Source organism: Glycine soja, chromosome 10, assembly GCF_004193775.1.
Source record: "Glycine soja cultivar W05 chromosome 10, ASM419377v2, whole genome shotgun sequence".
Lineage (NCBI taxonomy): Eukaryota > Viridiplantae > Streptophyta > Magnoliopsida > Fabales > Fabaceae > Glycine > Glycine soja.
The window spans coordinates 46,974,391-46,989,289 of NC_041011.1; the positions used below are offsets into that span (position 1 = coordinate 46,974,391).

The window sequence follows — 14,899 nt, forward strand, 5'->3', positions numbered from 1 at the left end:
ACATTCTCTAGGGAAGTTTGTAAAGAGGTTGTAGGCTATGATATATGTTGATGGTCCGATGGATTTTGCTTTTGTTATCCAAAATTAAAAATGATAGTGACTCTGGTATTAATACTTTTCATTTGATGTCTCAACCTGGGTTCATTTGTACTTCTGTTATTCTTTTCAATGCAGCAGTCACATTACACAATCAATGACATTTTTTTTAAGATTTTGTTTGGATTTTTCTTCGGTTTATGTTGATATCCTCATTTTTGGATATAAGGATACATGTTATAACTATTTATTTTGGTATAGTTCATTAATTGCTTTATTGTGTCTCTAAAAAGAAGATTGTAAAATAAAACTAGTGTATCTCAATGTTAGAAGGCTTCTCACTATGTTATGTGAATGTATGGAGGAGTGTTATTTTACGCAACTTTACCATCTTTAAGCTATATTCTAATTAGTTTATATTTTTCATTTGTCTTCCTTGAGAATTGTCACTTTGATACTTCTGATGAAATAAGTATTGACTATTGGTAATAAGCTGGGAATAATTTTGAATCATAATTATCACATTGAGGATTGAGCAACCTGCTCAGCAAGGGGTATAAAGGGGTTGAGAAAGAAGGAGGAGAAGAAATAATGAACATGTTCTCAATCCATATGCATGCCAAGAAGAAAGAAGAATAAGAAATGGAGTTGTTAGAGGAGGAGGGAAATATGTAGCTGCAAAAGGGAAGAGTAGACCAATTGATAGATACTTCAAAAACAAATACAAAAAGTAGCTTCTTAATCAATTGGAATAGAATATTTTTGACATGGATTGAGAATACAACAGAAAGGCCTACTTACTACTCTAGCCTGAATTACAAAACATATACAACAATGATTTATAAAAACGACTATAAGAAGGTAGTGAATCCCCCTCCTTTCTATTCCCCAAGAACCTATCCTCAATCACAAAAATGTACACCTCCCCACTACATTATGTTAGCATCCTACATAACTAGCAGAGCAATGCAGATGAGAAGATAAATGATTAAAGATGAAAAATGAAAGAGTAGATATTAAGAGTAAATAAGTTAGAAAACAAAGCAACCAAATACAAGATAAGGAAGATGATCATCATCAGCATAAGAAATATCCTTCCCAAATTCAGAATCCTTGTCCACAACAACTGTTGCTCTGGTTGTCCACAACTCCTTAACAAAGACTCATATATTCTGTAACTGCGAAAAGGAGATACGGATTACTGAGCCAGAAAGTGTACTTGCATGCTTGCACACAAGGGCTTCAGTAGCCTGCTCCTCATTTTCAAACTGAACCAGAGCCTGCTTTTTCCCGTTCATCTCGAAGACTTTGCTGTTGACAATGATTCCATGTTCCTCTACAAGGCTCACAATCTCCTCTTCAGTGATGTCTAGTGGAAGTGTGGACAAATGAATCATCTTTGTTGGGGGGCAGCAATACCGATAGTTTTTGGCTGCATTACGGTTGAAACGATTGAGATTTGAACTGATGTATTCATGTGTGTCAGCACCTGGGGTTATTTTTGGATGCTTGGAGAAGTTGACCTCTAATCGTTTCTCAAACAACATGGCTCCCTACATCTCAAAGGTGAAAATGTTTATGATCAGCTTACAACCAGAAAAGAAGGTATACAAATTAATTCCAACAAGCATGCAGTGTGAATGTGAATGTAGTTCATTGTTCTTCTATTTTCTCCCATATGCAACACAAACCATCAATTAAAATTGAAGTGTAGGCGATTCAAATTTGATGAGATTAAACAATGTCAGCTCATTAGGATATTCAACTATGGTTTTCATCAACAGTATATTTAATGCTACTGCATGTCAAACAACACAAGTAAAATTACAAATGAAAAAAAAAAGTATGGGGCGCACACTAACATTTTTTAATAGTGAAAAAAATCTTTAGATAAAAAAAATCCTCTCATAAAATAGATCCTTCAATTTCAGTCCTGATCCATACAACATACAGAAGCATCAGGAAAATAAAACCATCAATAAATGAAATTAATTTTAAGACTTGGGTAAAAGATTTTCATTGACTGTTGGAGACAATGTCAGAAGGCATGGTAGAAAGTTCCCTGGAAGATGTATTTAGAAGTAAATTTATCAACAGAATAATCAAAATATGATAAATTTTCGGGGAAGTTTATATATAGATTTAATTAAAAACTGACAACTAGAACCTCTGGAAAAGATATTTGATTTTGCTCTCCCAAAGTTTCTTCATTTTCTTTTAAAATTGTACAAAATCACTAAGCAAACTTGTGATGAATTGTCAAATATATGCATTGAAATTGTGGAAAAAAGAATTGAAGTAATACAATGATATATCACCGAGAACAATAATAACATATGTAACAAACAACAGTAACTTCTCATTTGAGTAAAGATATCACTGAAATCTACAGCAAGGTATATCTGAAACACACCCTCAGAAAGTGTACAGCCAGTTTTGCTTGAAAACCATCTCCCATCTGGATAAGTGCATGATCTGGCTTATTTCGGAGAAGTTTAATTCTCATAATGTTCCCATAAATAGAGAACAAGTTGAATAGTTTATCCTCATCAATTCTCTGAAATAAACATATTTGAAGCTAAATAAGCTGAGAAATGGAGAGAACTTTCTAGATGAAACCAGACACAGTGCTTACATCAGGATTAAGATTTGATACAAGAACTGTACACCTGTCATTTGTCCCAGTTATTCCAGGAGGCAGACCTCCCCCAAAGGCAGCTGCAATGGCTGCAGCATTTGCCATCTATAATTGAAAAAAATAATAAGTAAATTGTTTTTTCAGGAAGAAAGCATCTCATTGTCATCCATGTCTGTAATCATTTTACTAAAAATTAAAAGATGAAAATAATGTGTTCATATTATCATGTCTTTTGTCTCAAAATGGAAAGAAATCTCTCACAGTTCAAAAAGCAAAATCCCAACACACATACTCCTCTCTCTCTCAATTAAACCCCAATTTGAAAAGTGAAATCAACTTAAAAACAAAGCTCTAACATATTGTGAGATAAACAAAAATTCCTACAAATTGGTTTGCTACAATCATACAAACTTTGTATGCTGTACCTTTATATTTTAGAAAGATCAGTAAAACAAGAGATTAGTCATCACATGTCTCTAATTCTACACTTTCACAAGATACAAAATGAATGATGATAATTTCTTCATATATTCAACTGTTCAATAATATCAAATTGGGACTTCAACTGGACATGAAAAATACCCACCTGTGGAAATCCAACTGTAAAGAGGAAAAAAGACAATCGTCAGTACATTAAAAAATAACACAATGTGATAAACAAACCAAACCAAACCAACCAAAGCAGTTTAAAATATTTAGCACCTGCCCTGGCTCCTGAACCCTGGGCAGCATACATGTTTCCTGCATCACCATATCCAGGCTGCTTAACAGAAGATGAAAGGAAAAATATATATATTAGAATGGACTTCACAAAGATCAACAGATTTGATTCATAAATAGACAAATAAAGAACCAACAGAACATACTTGTGAAGGTCTGCCTTTCTGCTCTGTGGGGAGATTTGGGTTTGTGAAGTCCCTGTGAAAGATGCAACAAAGTCAGCAGCAATGTCATAACAAGATGTCAAAAAGAGATTAACTAGCAAACAAAAACAGAAACACAATAACTGACTGAATCACCTTGAACGGTCATTATTGTAGTTCACTTGTAATTCATCAAGGCTGAAAAATTAAGATGAATTAAATGTCCATATAAGAAAAAAGTAAATAAAAAACAATTAGAAAATGAAAAGACAGTTTTTTTTTTGTTGGGGGGATACAAGTGGGTTCAGCATAAGCTCTATAAACCCACAAGCCAATACACAATGAAATTGCTTAAATAAATTTTAACATACTTTGAGAACTGAATGTCCAGCTGACAGCAACCATCATAAATATTGCGTCCCTAGAAATTTCCAAAAGTTCAATCACTATTCAGAAACAATAATAAAATTAACAAGGCAAGTAAAGCCTGAAAGGAATGCTAAACAACCTGAAGTGTACTTCTTGCTGCAACAGCACTCTGACGTGATTGATACTGGATGAGAGCCTGAAAGCCTACAAAGTTTGCAAGTACATAATAAAACAATTAGTGGAACATATGGTACACTAACATGCATGCATAAATCAAATATAACAATAATTTTTTGCCATAAAGGTTTTATTAACAATCCTCATAACTGATTACAGGACAAGGGCATATGCATTTTGCTATGTAAATATAAATAGGAAAAGAATGTTAGTTAGTTAGTCATCTAATGTTAGTTAGGATTTTATAGCTATTAGGTAGCTGCCTATAAATAAAGCATGGCTGTTATATTTTAGATAGACAGGAATAATAATAATAATAGAAGTGCAGTGCTCAGTTCTTTGATCTCTTTCATTTGTCATCTCTGATCTCTCTCTCTCTCTGTTTTGTTCTTCTTCCCTCTCTTTCTCACCTAAATCCCATATCATTGGTATCTAGAACCTACCTGTCCTTGGCCACCAAACCAGAATTTTTTCACCCAGGGGCACAGAAACACGATCACTGGAGATGATGTGCAAAATGGAAGAACGCTAAGATCAACCTGAGCATAGGCTTGCAAAGGTCGATACACCATTAGACATGGAGGAGGGCATTTCAAATCAGCTTCAACGGCTAATGAACAAAAGAGTTGATGCCTCTGACAATCTTGAAAATGGTTGCAAAGGAGGGAGCCATGATACGCACAAAGAAAATAACATGCGTTTGAAACAACATGGCACCTTGGCAGATTTTAATGATGAATTTGATGCAACTTCCTGTGAACTTTGCTCTTCTGAAGAATACCTTGTCAGTGCTTATATGGCTTGTTTTCAGGAAGAATACACTAGCCCAGTCCATTTTTTTCAAGCGAAGAACCATTAGAGAAGCTCACAGCTTGGCACATATGCAAGAAACCAAGCTGCAAAAGTAGGCTAAGAGGAAAATGTCAACCAAGAACGTGGCTTCTGGGAGCACTAGCACAATAGCAAGTACATAAGATAAGTGAAAGTTCAGCAAGAACGCGATAGTGGGTAGTAGATCCCAGCCAAAAGAGAAGTTAGCAGCTGGGATAGCCAAGAATATTCCTTTTTCCCCCAAGATTTCTTCAAAAACATTGAAAACTTTAACTTCAGAAAAAGAAGATAACATAGAGCCCAGAATTTTTGTTTACTGCCATGGCAAAGATACTATTTGGGTCATCAATGATCTTATAAGAGCAAGTATGCCCATTTTGTTGCTCTTTCGAATCCATATACAATAGCAACACTTGCTCAACACTGCATGAATCAGATCTTCAGATTTCATGGAGCACGAGTTGAGATAATAAGTGATAGGGATCCTCTTTCTGTAAGTAGTTTTTGGAAGGAGTTCTTTGATCTCTCTGTTTTTCTCATCTCTTCCAATCCTTTCTATTCTGTTTTTCCCACTTCCCTTCTTCCCTTTTATTTCTTTCTCTTTCCCACCTAAACCCTAAATCACATACTCACATTATGCATCGAAAATGGAGAAGAATTCCACAACACATTAGAAAAACAAGAGCCATTAAAATTCATTAAACTTAAAGAACCTTGTTCTACTACCTCTATTTTCCCATTTACACACAACAACAACCAAGTTTTATCCTATTATGGGGGTTGGCTACATGGATCAATAGACAACAACATTCGATACTTTCCAATACAAAACTTTCAAAAAAATATTAAATAAAAAAATAAAAAAATATATTTGCTTATTTAAAAAAAATTGCATGACAAAAATATAACCTCAATCTACCTAGTTAAAGTCCAGAAACACAAAAATGTTAATAGGATGGAAAGAAGAGAAAGGGAGAAATCTGACAGAATCTGACCAGCTGACTTCTGAAATGTTACAATCTTTTCCACAGATCCATGGGGAGAAAATACTTGATACAGCACATCCACAGTCATAGGATACAACATGTGATGAACTGTGACTAAGAGAATTCGGTTTGGCTGTGCATCCAGAGAGTTCCAGACAGCAGGACGGCATAGAGAAAGCGAAGAGACAGAGAGAGAAGAATAAATAGAGAAGTACATGATAAAGAGAAAAAGGAAAGTACAGAATATAACAATTTAACACACTGACCCTACTGAAATGGGACAGTCCAAGATGACAATTCAAAGATATGGGGAGGAATATCATACAAAAAAAGAAAAAATACAAATGCCAGAAAGAAAAAGGTCAACCATTTCTCTCTGCTTTTGTAAGCAACTGACTGAACAAAGCATGCAGTTTTCAATCCAAAATATAAACACAAAAAGGCCAACCTCATCTCCTCGTCCTTGACTTTGATCCATTGTTGTTAATTCCTGATGTGAGGAAAATTGAACATAAACATTCCTCCCCCTAGAATAAAACAAAAGGAGAATTATATTGTTAAGGAATCTTAATATCAAAGGGAATAAGTGGAGCATTAAAAATATCCAAATTTGAAACCAAAAATCAAATTATGAAAACTATAGTCAATGTAATCATTTACACCCTTAAAAGACAGAAATAAACAAGTCATTTGTACCTTATGCTTGGCTGAACATTTGCATAAAATTGTAAAGCATTAACTGCAGAAGGAACATCTTGCATTTGGATAAGAGCCTGCAAGTATAGCACAGATTTTACAAAAAAAATAAAAATGAAATGAAACAACCTTAAGATTCTAAGACAAACAGTCAGTCTTGTTTAAAGTCATGAAAAAGAAAACCTGATTTTTTGCACGCAGCATGACAAGCTTTGTTATGACTCCAAAAGGCTGAAACAGCTGAAGTAAGTCATTCTACAATCAAAGGAGGAAAAGATTATTAATCTTTCAAGAACTTGTGAAAGTAAAAACTCTGCTGGTAAAGGAAGCACTATTCGTTCTCTGCTAAGACAAACTATGAATAGAAATGTTCATTTCAACTCCACTAAGACAAGATAGCCCTGCAGCTTCTATGATATACTCTGTATGTGTGTACATGTGCATGTGTTGTTAAAGCCAACAAAAAAGGGTTGCGATCAATAACTAAAAATCTAAAATGGAAAGTGTAGAACCCTTTATAAGTTTCATAAAAGTGATATTTCCTGAGTGGGCTTGTTTGATTTCCTTTTCACTTTTTGATTTTAAAAACTGTTTTCTAAAACAATTCCACACTATTTATGAATTAAATTCTCATCCAAATTCTATTAAATCTTGAAAATTGTTTCCAAAACAAGTGTTTAAATCCAAAGGACAGAAACAGTTCAGAGATATTTAGATATTTTCTCATCTTCTATTATCATCTTGTTCAACATCTCTCATTCTCTCTCAATTCCAAACTCAGCTCTATGTCTTGCACCACCGTCCACCATTTGTCTAAACAACCTTGTTTAGTTGTATTTTGAAAACCAAAAGCAGTTTTTGAAAAATAGAAACCAAACACACCCCGTTACCACTCTCTTTTCATTCACCCTTTTGGTCAATTTATAGTTCTCATCACGTCAAAACAAAGCTAATGGTATGTTTGCTAGGAGGGAAAGAAATACAGTGGATGGAAATAGGTAAGAAATAAAGTGAATTTTAGAGGTGTTTGTTTTGAGAGAATAGAGAATAAATAGGAAGAAAGAAATCAGAAAAAATAAATAATCTATAGATATTAGATAATCGATTTTCTTTTTTACATGATTATTTTTTAGCGATACTTTTCTAATGGTTTTTAACTGCCAGAAAACATGGAAGCCCGCCCAAAAATGTAGTTGGTCACGCAATTTTTGGCTGTTTCTAACGGCTACAAATAAATTATCACAAAAATGTCAAACACACAGCCTTTCACTGTTCATTTCCAATCCACAGCAGATTTGTAAAGAAATAAAAAAGTTATGGTATCCATACCTTTTAATTTTCTCCTACCCTATTTTCACTCTACCAAGCACACCCCAAAACTTATCTCTCTATTTCCTCGCCCTCTACCCTATTTCCCTTCTATTTCAGTGCTATTTGCTACCAAACACGCTGTAAAGCAATTGAATCATAGCTTAGTAAGGCAATGACATAATCATAATACCAAAACAAAACATGTGCAAACCAACCAAGAAGACAGCCAACAGAGACAGAGAGAGAGAGAGAAGGTACTTCAGATATTTCGTGGCCCACATTTCGAACGTGAATGACCTTGGAAGGTTCGGTCATTGCAAATTAACCTGTAAAAACCAGAAAATAAAAATAACGATGGCAAGGACGATGAATCACTTAAGCTGTTTCTGTTTACTTGTTCAATTTATGGATAGCATCAAACAACCCCAACAGTTCTCTAATTTGAATCAGTCTATAGCAAAAAGCAAGAAACTGGAGTAAAAGCTCGCAATTGGCATGATCCAAAATCCTCACTTAAAACTGAATAACAACTGAATAAAGCTAAAAAGGTATCCTCAATTCCAATTTTTCACAATACACAATTGGACTAAATCACAATCGATGCCAATAAATCATAATGCAAAGAATCGTGGGGCTTCACGGACGAAGCACACAAGTCACGAAAGAAGGTGAAAAAACAAATTTTTTATATCACACTCAATCAAACTCGAATATCCAATTGGAGACCTGAATCAAGGGACGAAAAGCAGTGCAGAAAATCTCGAAGAAGAAAAAAGGGTAAGTCCAAATTCCAGCTCAGAGCCCTAAAGTTGCAGCAAATCGTGACATCTCAGCAAACAAAACACGCAGCACGTTCCTTCATTCAAAACGGAGAAGCAAATAGAGAGAGACAGAGAAATAACTTGCCTGAAAGAGGGTGACACGGAAAGAGAGAGAGAGAGTTTTAGTCTTAAAGAGGAGTGGCACGCATGATGTCGTGAACGGTTACCCTATGTCATGTTTTATATAACTACCTTCCCTTGGAGCATTATATTATACACTAGAGAGATTGAATTTAAGGTTGCAAGTGTGAAGATTTGCTCGTGCTTTTTAGGTCTCTCATCACACTCAACAACTACCAAAACTTATCCATCTGTTCTTGAGTTGCCATTTCATGCTTATCTGGCCTACCCAACCAAAATATTCATTTCATGTAAATTAATTCGGTATTATTATCACTGGGATATTAAAGTGAACTATAAGTGTATATTTATAACTAACAAATTAGAAATTATAAAATTAATTTGATGGTTGAAAAAAAGGAATGAAAGAAAAATATTGAGTTCAAATTCCTTTTACTAGAAACAATTAATAATTAATATTTATTAATTAAAAAATACTAGCAAATTAACACGTGTCTCTTCCAATTGTATTTCTGAGTTTAATTTGTAAATATTTATTGAGTAAAAGATCATATTTGTGATTATAGATTTTTTTACATTGTCAATTAATAAAAAATCAAAAATTATGTTCGGAATAACTTTAAATTAGTACTGTAAGAGTTAATAAAATTATCATTTTGATAATTTTTTTATTAGTTGACTGCATAAAATTATCATTTTGTACTTTTATTTTATAATGTAAAAAAAATGAGATTTTATGAGCTTAGACCAGGAAGGAGTACGGGATATGATAATTTTCTCAACATGTTTAATAAACTTGAGCAAAATCTAGTCTGCGGTCTGCACTTCAAATTATGGATCGGTTTTTTATTCGGCTGAAATATTTCGTTAGCTATAACATTTCTCTTTTAATAATATAATAGCAACATTTTTCTGGTAAAAACTAAATAAAAGCAGCATTTTTGTTGCTTTTGCAGTATATAATCCCACTTGCATAAGTATTGTCAAAAGTATTTTCGTAATTCGATATGACGATATTGATTTGATATTATTTTTCATATCATTATTGATGAATGATGACTGCACATCAGTTTTTATCAAACTATGAAAACATTATTTTGCTTTTAATCAAAACTAATTCTATATCAAAACAAAGTTTTAAAACGTTTATCCAATCCTTTCAAAAAAAAAGTTTATCCAATTCCACACTGAATGAGGAAATTTACATTTGTCCAAATCCAAATATCAATGCAATTGCAAAGAGACTAGCTATCTTATTCATCTGATTAATTGGAACGACACATCCAGAGTGTGGAGCTACGTATAGGACTATAGGGTTATTGGGCCATGCCGCCCATGCTCTTCTAATGCCTAGATTACTGGATAAAGGATAACACACTATGGGGTGATGTTATATTGAAGTTAAAATCTGCATCATATTTCCTCTATTTCATAAAAAGACAGTAACACCTTACAAATAATGGAATAATTTTTGCATATTTAAATTTTGTTGCGTAAGTTATTAAAAAATGTAATTTCCTCATAATACGCTAATAAAGAAATTTGAACTAATAATGAATCGATACTAACGACTCAATTCTCCTTTTCATATTTCTCCAGCTTCATGGCATGAACCATCCTTTAAAGCATGGAATGAACTATAGCATTTTCCAGGGGCCGGCCCCTTTTTCTCACCAACGAAAAAACTATAGCATTTTCTTAATCCTTCAGTCAAATAGAGATCACAATCCAAAATATGTCTGATCATTCAGAATGCAACCAACAGTACCCAATCTCAAAACCAACTATCATGTCGATCATGAATTTTGTTTCAACAAAAGATTAAATAACTTTGAAATTCATTAAACACGGATAATATAGATAAACTCATAAACAAAATTTGAAATAAACGATCAGTCTTCCCTGAAACAAAAGTTTGGCCAACTTAAGGAGAAAAAAAACTCACTACCCGAGAATCCATAATATCAAAACAGAAACACTACAAAGTTTATAAGTGATGGCAACCAAATAGAATTCCAGCATTTCCATCCAATTAACATAATTATGCTTTGAGGCGTCCAAAGAACTTCTGCTTCTCCTGTGTGGTCTGGAAGCGACCATGCCCAAACTTTGAAGAGGTATCGATAAACTTGAGTTTGATCTCCTCAAGAGCAACACGAGAAGTCTGCTTAAGGAGGGATTGACGCAATGTAATGACCCTCTTCTTGGGACCAACACAGCATCCCTTGACCATGATAAAATCATCCTTAACAACACCATAGTGAGGGAAACCACCCATTGGGGTAATGTCTTTCTCGGTCCTGGATCAGAAAACAAGTAGAGGGTTAATTTGACTTACAACCAAAGTACTTCCTGCTGTTCAATAATTTACTGCACAAAACCATAATCAAGAAGACAACACTAACCTATCAAACTCAGTAAGAGCAGAGTGAGATTCATCTCCAGCTTTGCCAAGCTTGTAAACCTTCTTGTTCAACTCAGTTCGGTGGTGGTATCCATTCTGACCAGCCCTGGCAACAGTGAATGAAACTCTTGCAGGATGCCAGGCACCAATACAAGCAACCTTCCTCAAACCTCTGTGAGTCTTACGGGGAAGGCGGGTAACACCCCAACGAGTGACAACACCCTCATAACCTTTACCCTTGGTCACACCAATGATGTCAATCATCTCATCCTTCTGGAACACTGCATCAATAGGAACCTGTTTCTCAAAGAAACTGTATGCAAAGTCCACCTTTTGTGCAATACTACCACCATTAACCTGAATTTCCATGATATGGGCTTTCTTCTGCTTCAACCCTTTCATTTTCCTGATCTGTAAGATTCAAGGCAGACAGACTATTAGGAATAAATCTCAATCATGATAATTTGTGATAATTGGAAGTGACTCTTAATTTGGAATTAAAAGAACATAAAATAGAAGGAACAGATATTAAATTTCTATAAAATTTCATTCCAAAATAGTGGACAAAAAAAGACAAATGGGAGTCAGAAATCTCGTGTGGAAAGTGCCGCTCATAGCACCTAATTCATGGTGCTGCATTTGCACAAGAACAAGAATTTCATCATTCTCAGGACACAAGGCAAAATAAACCCATAAAATGGATAAATGCTTGAAAAGAAAGTGCTAAACTATCATTATATATGTAACAACCATTATATAAAATGAAATCAGGGAAACAAAGAAAAGGTATGCAATCACATTAATGTGGGGTTAGTACCTGAGTGTGAGCCAAAACACGAACCACAGTAGCATACTTCTTCAGTTTCTCCAGCTGCGCCTCAATGTTTTTCTTTCCCTCCTCAGTTTCATACTGCTTAGAGTACTTGGTGAAGGCCTTCTTCTTGGACTTGCACCAGTTCTTGTAGAACCTACGTTTCAATTCCTCACTCAAATGCTGAGCCCAGACAGTGTTCAATGTTCGGAGACCACGTGGAGTTTTCACATAACCCACAACACCAACAATAACCATTGGAGGGGTCTCAATAATTGTAACAGGCTCACAAGTTTCCTTCTTGTGAAGCTCTGATATAAAAAAGAAATATAGTTAGATAATTAAATGATGCTATAACAAGTAAGAGAAAGTTTCATGTAATAGTTAAAGAATTCAATACTATTAGCTTCATAAAAATCAAAAGCAACATTAGCTGAAAACACGCATTTTAATATTGTCAAAATACATTGAAAACTCAGATTTACTGCAGTGAGATAATTATGCAAAGCAAATGCAGGTATGGATTGTGTTATTCAAATTACTAGTAATCTCAATAATCAGTAATCAATAATCCACTCTGGTAATTTGTGGCAAAACACTATCACCAATCACTGTAATTTGCTATCAAATAAATAAATGGTTTCGGGATACAAAAATCTGGGAAAACAGTTCGGTGAAAAAAAATAGGAAAATAAATCAAACCAATGGCAGTCCTGCTATTGGTGATCAAGTAAGTAGCTGAGTAAAACACATGGTTGACGACATTATATCATTTAACTTCAATTAATTAGCAAAGTATGGAACTCACTTGATCCTGGCTTCTCGACCTCTCTAACAATGTGAGTCATACCGGCCTTGTAACCCAAGAATGCAGTGAGCTTGGGTGCCTTGGATGGGTCATCCTTGGGGAATGCCTTCACTGCACGAGTAATAATAAAACACAAAGTAACAGAGTTATAACTGACATGACAATCCATTCAACGAAAAAAAAGACATAAAAAATGTTCAGGCCCATTCATTAATCAAAAGTTATTAAACCCCAGAAGCTCAAATTAATGGATGAAAACAACAACATTCTAGGTTTACAATAATCTTAATATCGTTATATCAGATCAGCGGAATCATAATTAGCATAAGAGCGTCTTCTTTGACTTTGCAAATTCACAACAGCTATTCATGATAATTAAAAGAACTCACAAGACAGAAAACCATGTAATGAATACTGGATAATTTAAAAAATAAATTACCTTTTCCCCTGTGACGAGCAGCACGCTTCCTGGGAAGAAATCCCAGTGAACCGTGCCTTGGGTGCTCGAACTTCCTGTGAGACATCCTTCTCCTCCTTCAAAAACAAAAAATAAAAATAAACGTCAGTAATGAAAACGAGAGACAGGTGATAAATTTTAACACGACAAAATGAGGAAAGAAATCGTTGTTAATATTGTCACTACTATCGCGTTCGGATTCGGAAATGTGACAACGAAAACAGACATGAAACTGCATCGTCAACAACATCATTTTTCCTACGAATCTCGAAATGCAAACGAAGAAGAGAAAAGGAGCATGAGCAATTGCTAGAGAGAGTGAAGATGGGAGAACCTGAGGCTGCTCCTCGTGCTGCGGCTAGTTACAGTCCCGAATGGAGGCACTGAACTAAAACCCTACCTAGTTTCTGGCTTTTATAGGAGCACCCCTTTTCTTATTTTTATTTTATTTATGGGCTAGGTTTTTATGGGCTTCCCTTCTGAGTTTTTGTTATAAAAGCCCACCCTAAAAATTAACCAATGGGCCAGATTATGAAAAACATAATTGAGAAATATCTAACCCACCTATCCGGATGGATTTTTTTTGAAATTTTAGTAGTATATATATATAGATGTTAATTATTTTTTTAATATAATTAGTCTATTGGTTCAATTGGTTAGAGCATTGTATTAATAACGCGAAAGTTATATGTTTGAGATCTATATGAACCATTAATTTTGAATTATTTCGTAAAACACTCCTACCGATTGAATTTTACTTTAAAGGATAAAGTTAATTTTTTAAAAATAAGTTGGATGTAATAACCCCTATGACAAAAGTCTTAAACAAATAGTTACTTCCTGCCCAAATAAACATGAATTTTTTATTTTCATTCCATTAACCCACTTTATTTTTTAAAATGTAAACAAGTCAATTATCCATGCATATACACGAATCGGTCCGCTACATTCTTTTTTTTTAGTATTGAAATTGTACTTAGTTTAAAAAGAACAATATGCCAAAAAGTATAAAAATTGTAAAAAAAATATAAAAAATCATTTGTATTTTTTTCAAACTACTTTTTGATGAATAAAAGAGTTGCATCCTTTCTGTTACTGAAAAACATGGACATCTCCATTTTTACTTTCCTTCACATAACGCGTGGTTACTACACTTACCTGATTCGCCATGTCCCATGTATCCCTGCTGCTATTTTCTCTCTCTTTTCAATTTTCAAAATTTCCAACTTGCGGCCTGTCAACAATATAGGACAACTTATTTATTTAAAAAATAAATGAAAATGACATAAACTTTGATAGTTTTACCTTATCCAACTATAATTTTATTCATGCATCTAGCATGCACTTTATTTTCTTGGAATCACTCCATGTACAAAAATAAGATGGACACTCAAGCATTCAATAAATCAATTATTTGGTCATTGGACAATGACAGATTCCAGAAAGTATTATCAATGATATCTTGACTATTAAACTCATGGTACTGAATAGCAGGATCTATACTTTAAAATAAAATCTAACGAATTAACATTAACATAAAATTAACTCATAGTATTAATTTAACTATTAATTTAAAAACAAAATATTTGTCTTTCCCTCCCACTTCCTTA

The 14,899-nt window shown here is 34.0% G+C and overlaps 2 protein-coding genes across 3 annotated transcripts; both read right to left on the minus strand.

Annotated features, from left to right (window-relative positions):
• Positions 1 to 743: 743 nt before the first annotated feature.
• On the minus strand, positions 744 to 9,031 carry LOC114372029 (polypyrimidine tract-binding protein homolog 3-like). 2 transcript variants are annotated; one of them, XM_028329407.1, is made up of 15 exons: positions 8,814 to 9,031; positions 8,166 to 8,233; positions 6,780 to 6,851; positions 6,597 to 6,673; positions 6,349 to 6,427; positions 5,910 to 6,033; positions 4,046 to 4,110; positions 3,909 to 3,958; positions 3,694 to 3,735; positions 3,541 to 3,592; positions 3,377 to 3,434; positions 3,261 to 3,274; positions 2,672 to 2,779; positions 2,450 to 2,593; positions 744 to 1,589 (listed from the first exon to the last, which is right to left on the minus strand). In XM_028329407.1, the coding sequence occupies exons 2-15, from the start codon at positions 8,220 to 8,222 to the stop codon at positions 1,200 to 1,202; spliced, it is 1,332 nt and encodes a 443-aa protein (XP_028185208.1). In that variant the 5' UTR covers positions 8,223 to 8,233; positions 8,814 to 9,031; the 3' UTR covers positions 744 to 1,199. The 2 variants fall into 2 exon arrangements, with proteins under 2 accessions (XP_028185208.1, XP_028185209.1); XM_028329408.1 differs by lacking the exon at positions 8,814 to 9,031 and adding an exon at positions 8,634 to 8,710.
• Positions 9,032 to 10,583: 1,552 nt separating this feature from the next.
• On the minus strand, positions 10,584 to 13,725 carry LOC114371098 (60S ribosomal protein L3-like). Its single transcript, XM_028328511.1, has 6 exons — positions 13,624 to 13,725; positions 13,272 to 13,366; positions 12,833 to 12,943; positions 12,031 to 12,335; positions 11,215 to 11,624; positions 10,584 to 11,109 (listed from the first exon to the last, which is right to left on the minus strand). The coding sequence occupies exons 2-6, from the start codon at positions 13,354 to 13,356 to the stop codon at positions 10,851 to 10,853; spliced, it is 1,170 nt and encodes a 389-aa protein (XP_028184312.1). The 5' UTR covers positions 13,357 to 13,366; positions 13,624 to 13,725; the 3' UTR covers positions 10,584 to 10,850.
• Between the last annotated feature and the right edge of the window lie 1,174 nt (positions 13,726 to 14,899).

What these genes read in the sequence shown, in the direction of transcription:
- LOC114372029 (XM_028329407.1), bottom strand. Translation starts at nt 8,222, where the DNA reads ATGACCGAACCTTCCAAGGTCATTCACGTTCGAAATGTGGGCCACGAA. An exon ending in TGGGCCACGAAATATCTGAA is followed by an intron (nt 6,852 to 8,165) that starts GTACCTTCTCTC and finishes CTTTGATTGTAG; the next exon opens with AATGACTTACTTCAGCTGTT. An exon ending in TACAATAATGACCGTTCAAG is followed by an intron (nt 3,593 to 3,693) that starts GTGATTCAGTCA and finishes CATCTTTCACAG; the next exon opens with GGACTTCACAAACCCAAATC.
- LOC114371098 (XM_028328511.1), bottom strand. Translation starts at nt 13,356, where the DNA reads ATGTCTCACAGGAAGTTCGAGCACCCAAGGCACGGTTCACTGGGATTT. An exon ending in GGTCGAGAAGCCAGGATCAA is followed by an intron (nt 12,336 to 12,832) that starts GTGAGTTCCATA and finishes TTTTTATATCAG; the next exon opens with AGCTTCACAAGAAGGAAACT. An exon ending in GTGTTTTGGCTCACACTCAG is followed by an intron (nt 11,625 to 12,030) that starts GTACTAACCCCA and finishes TGAATCTTACAG; the next exon opens with ATCAGGAAAATGAAAGGGTT.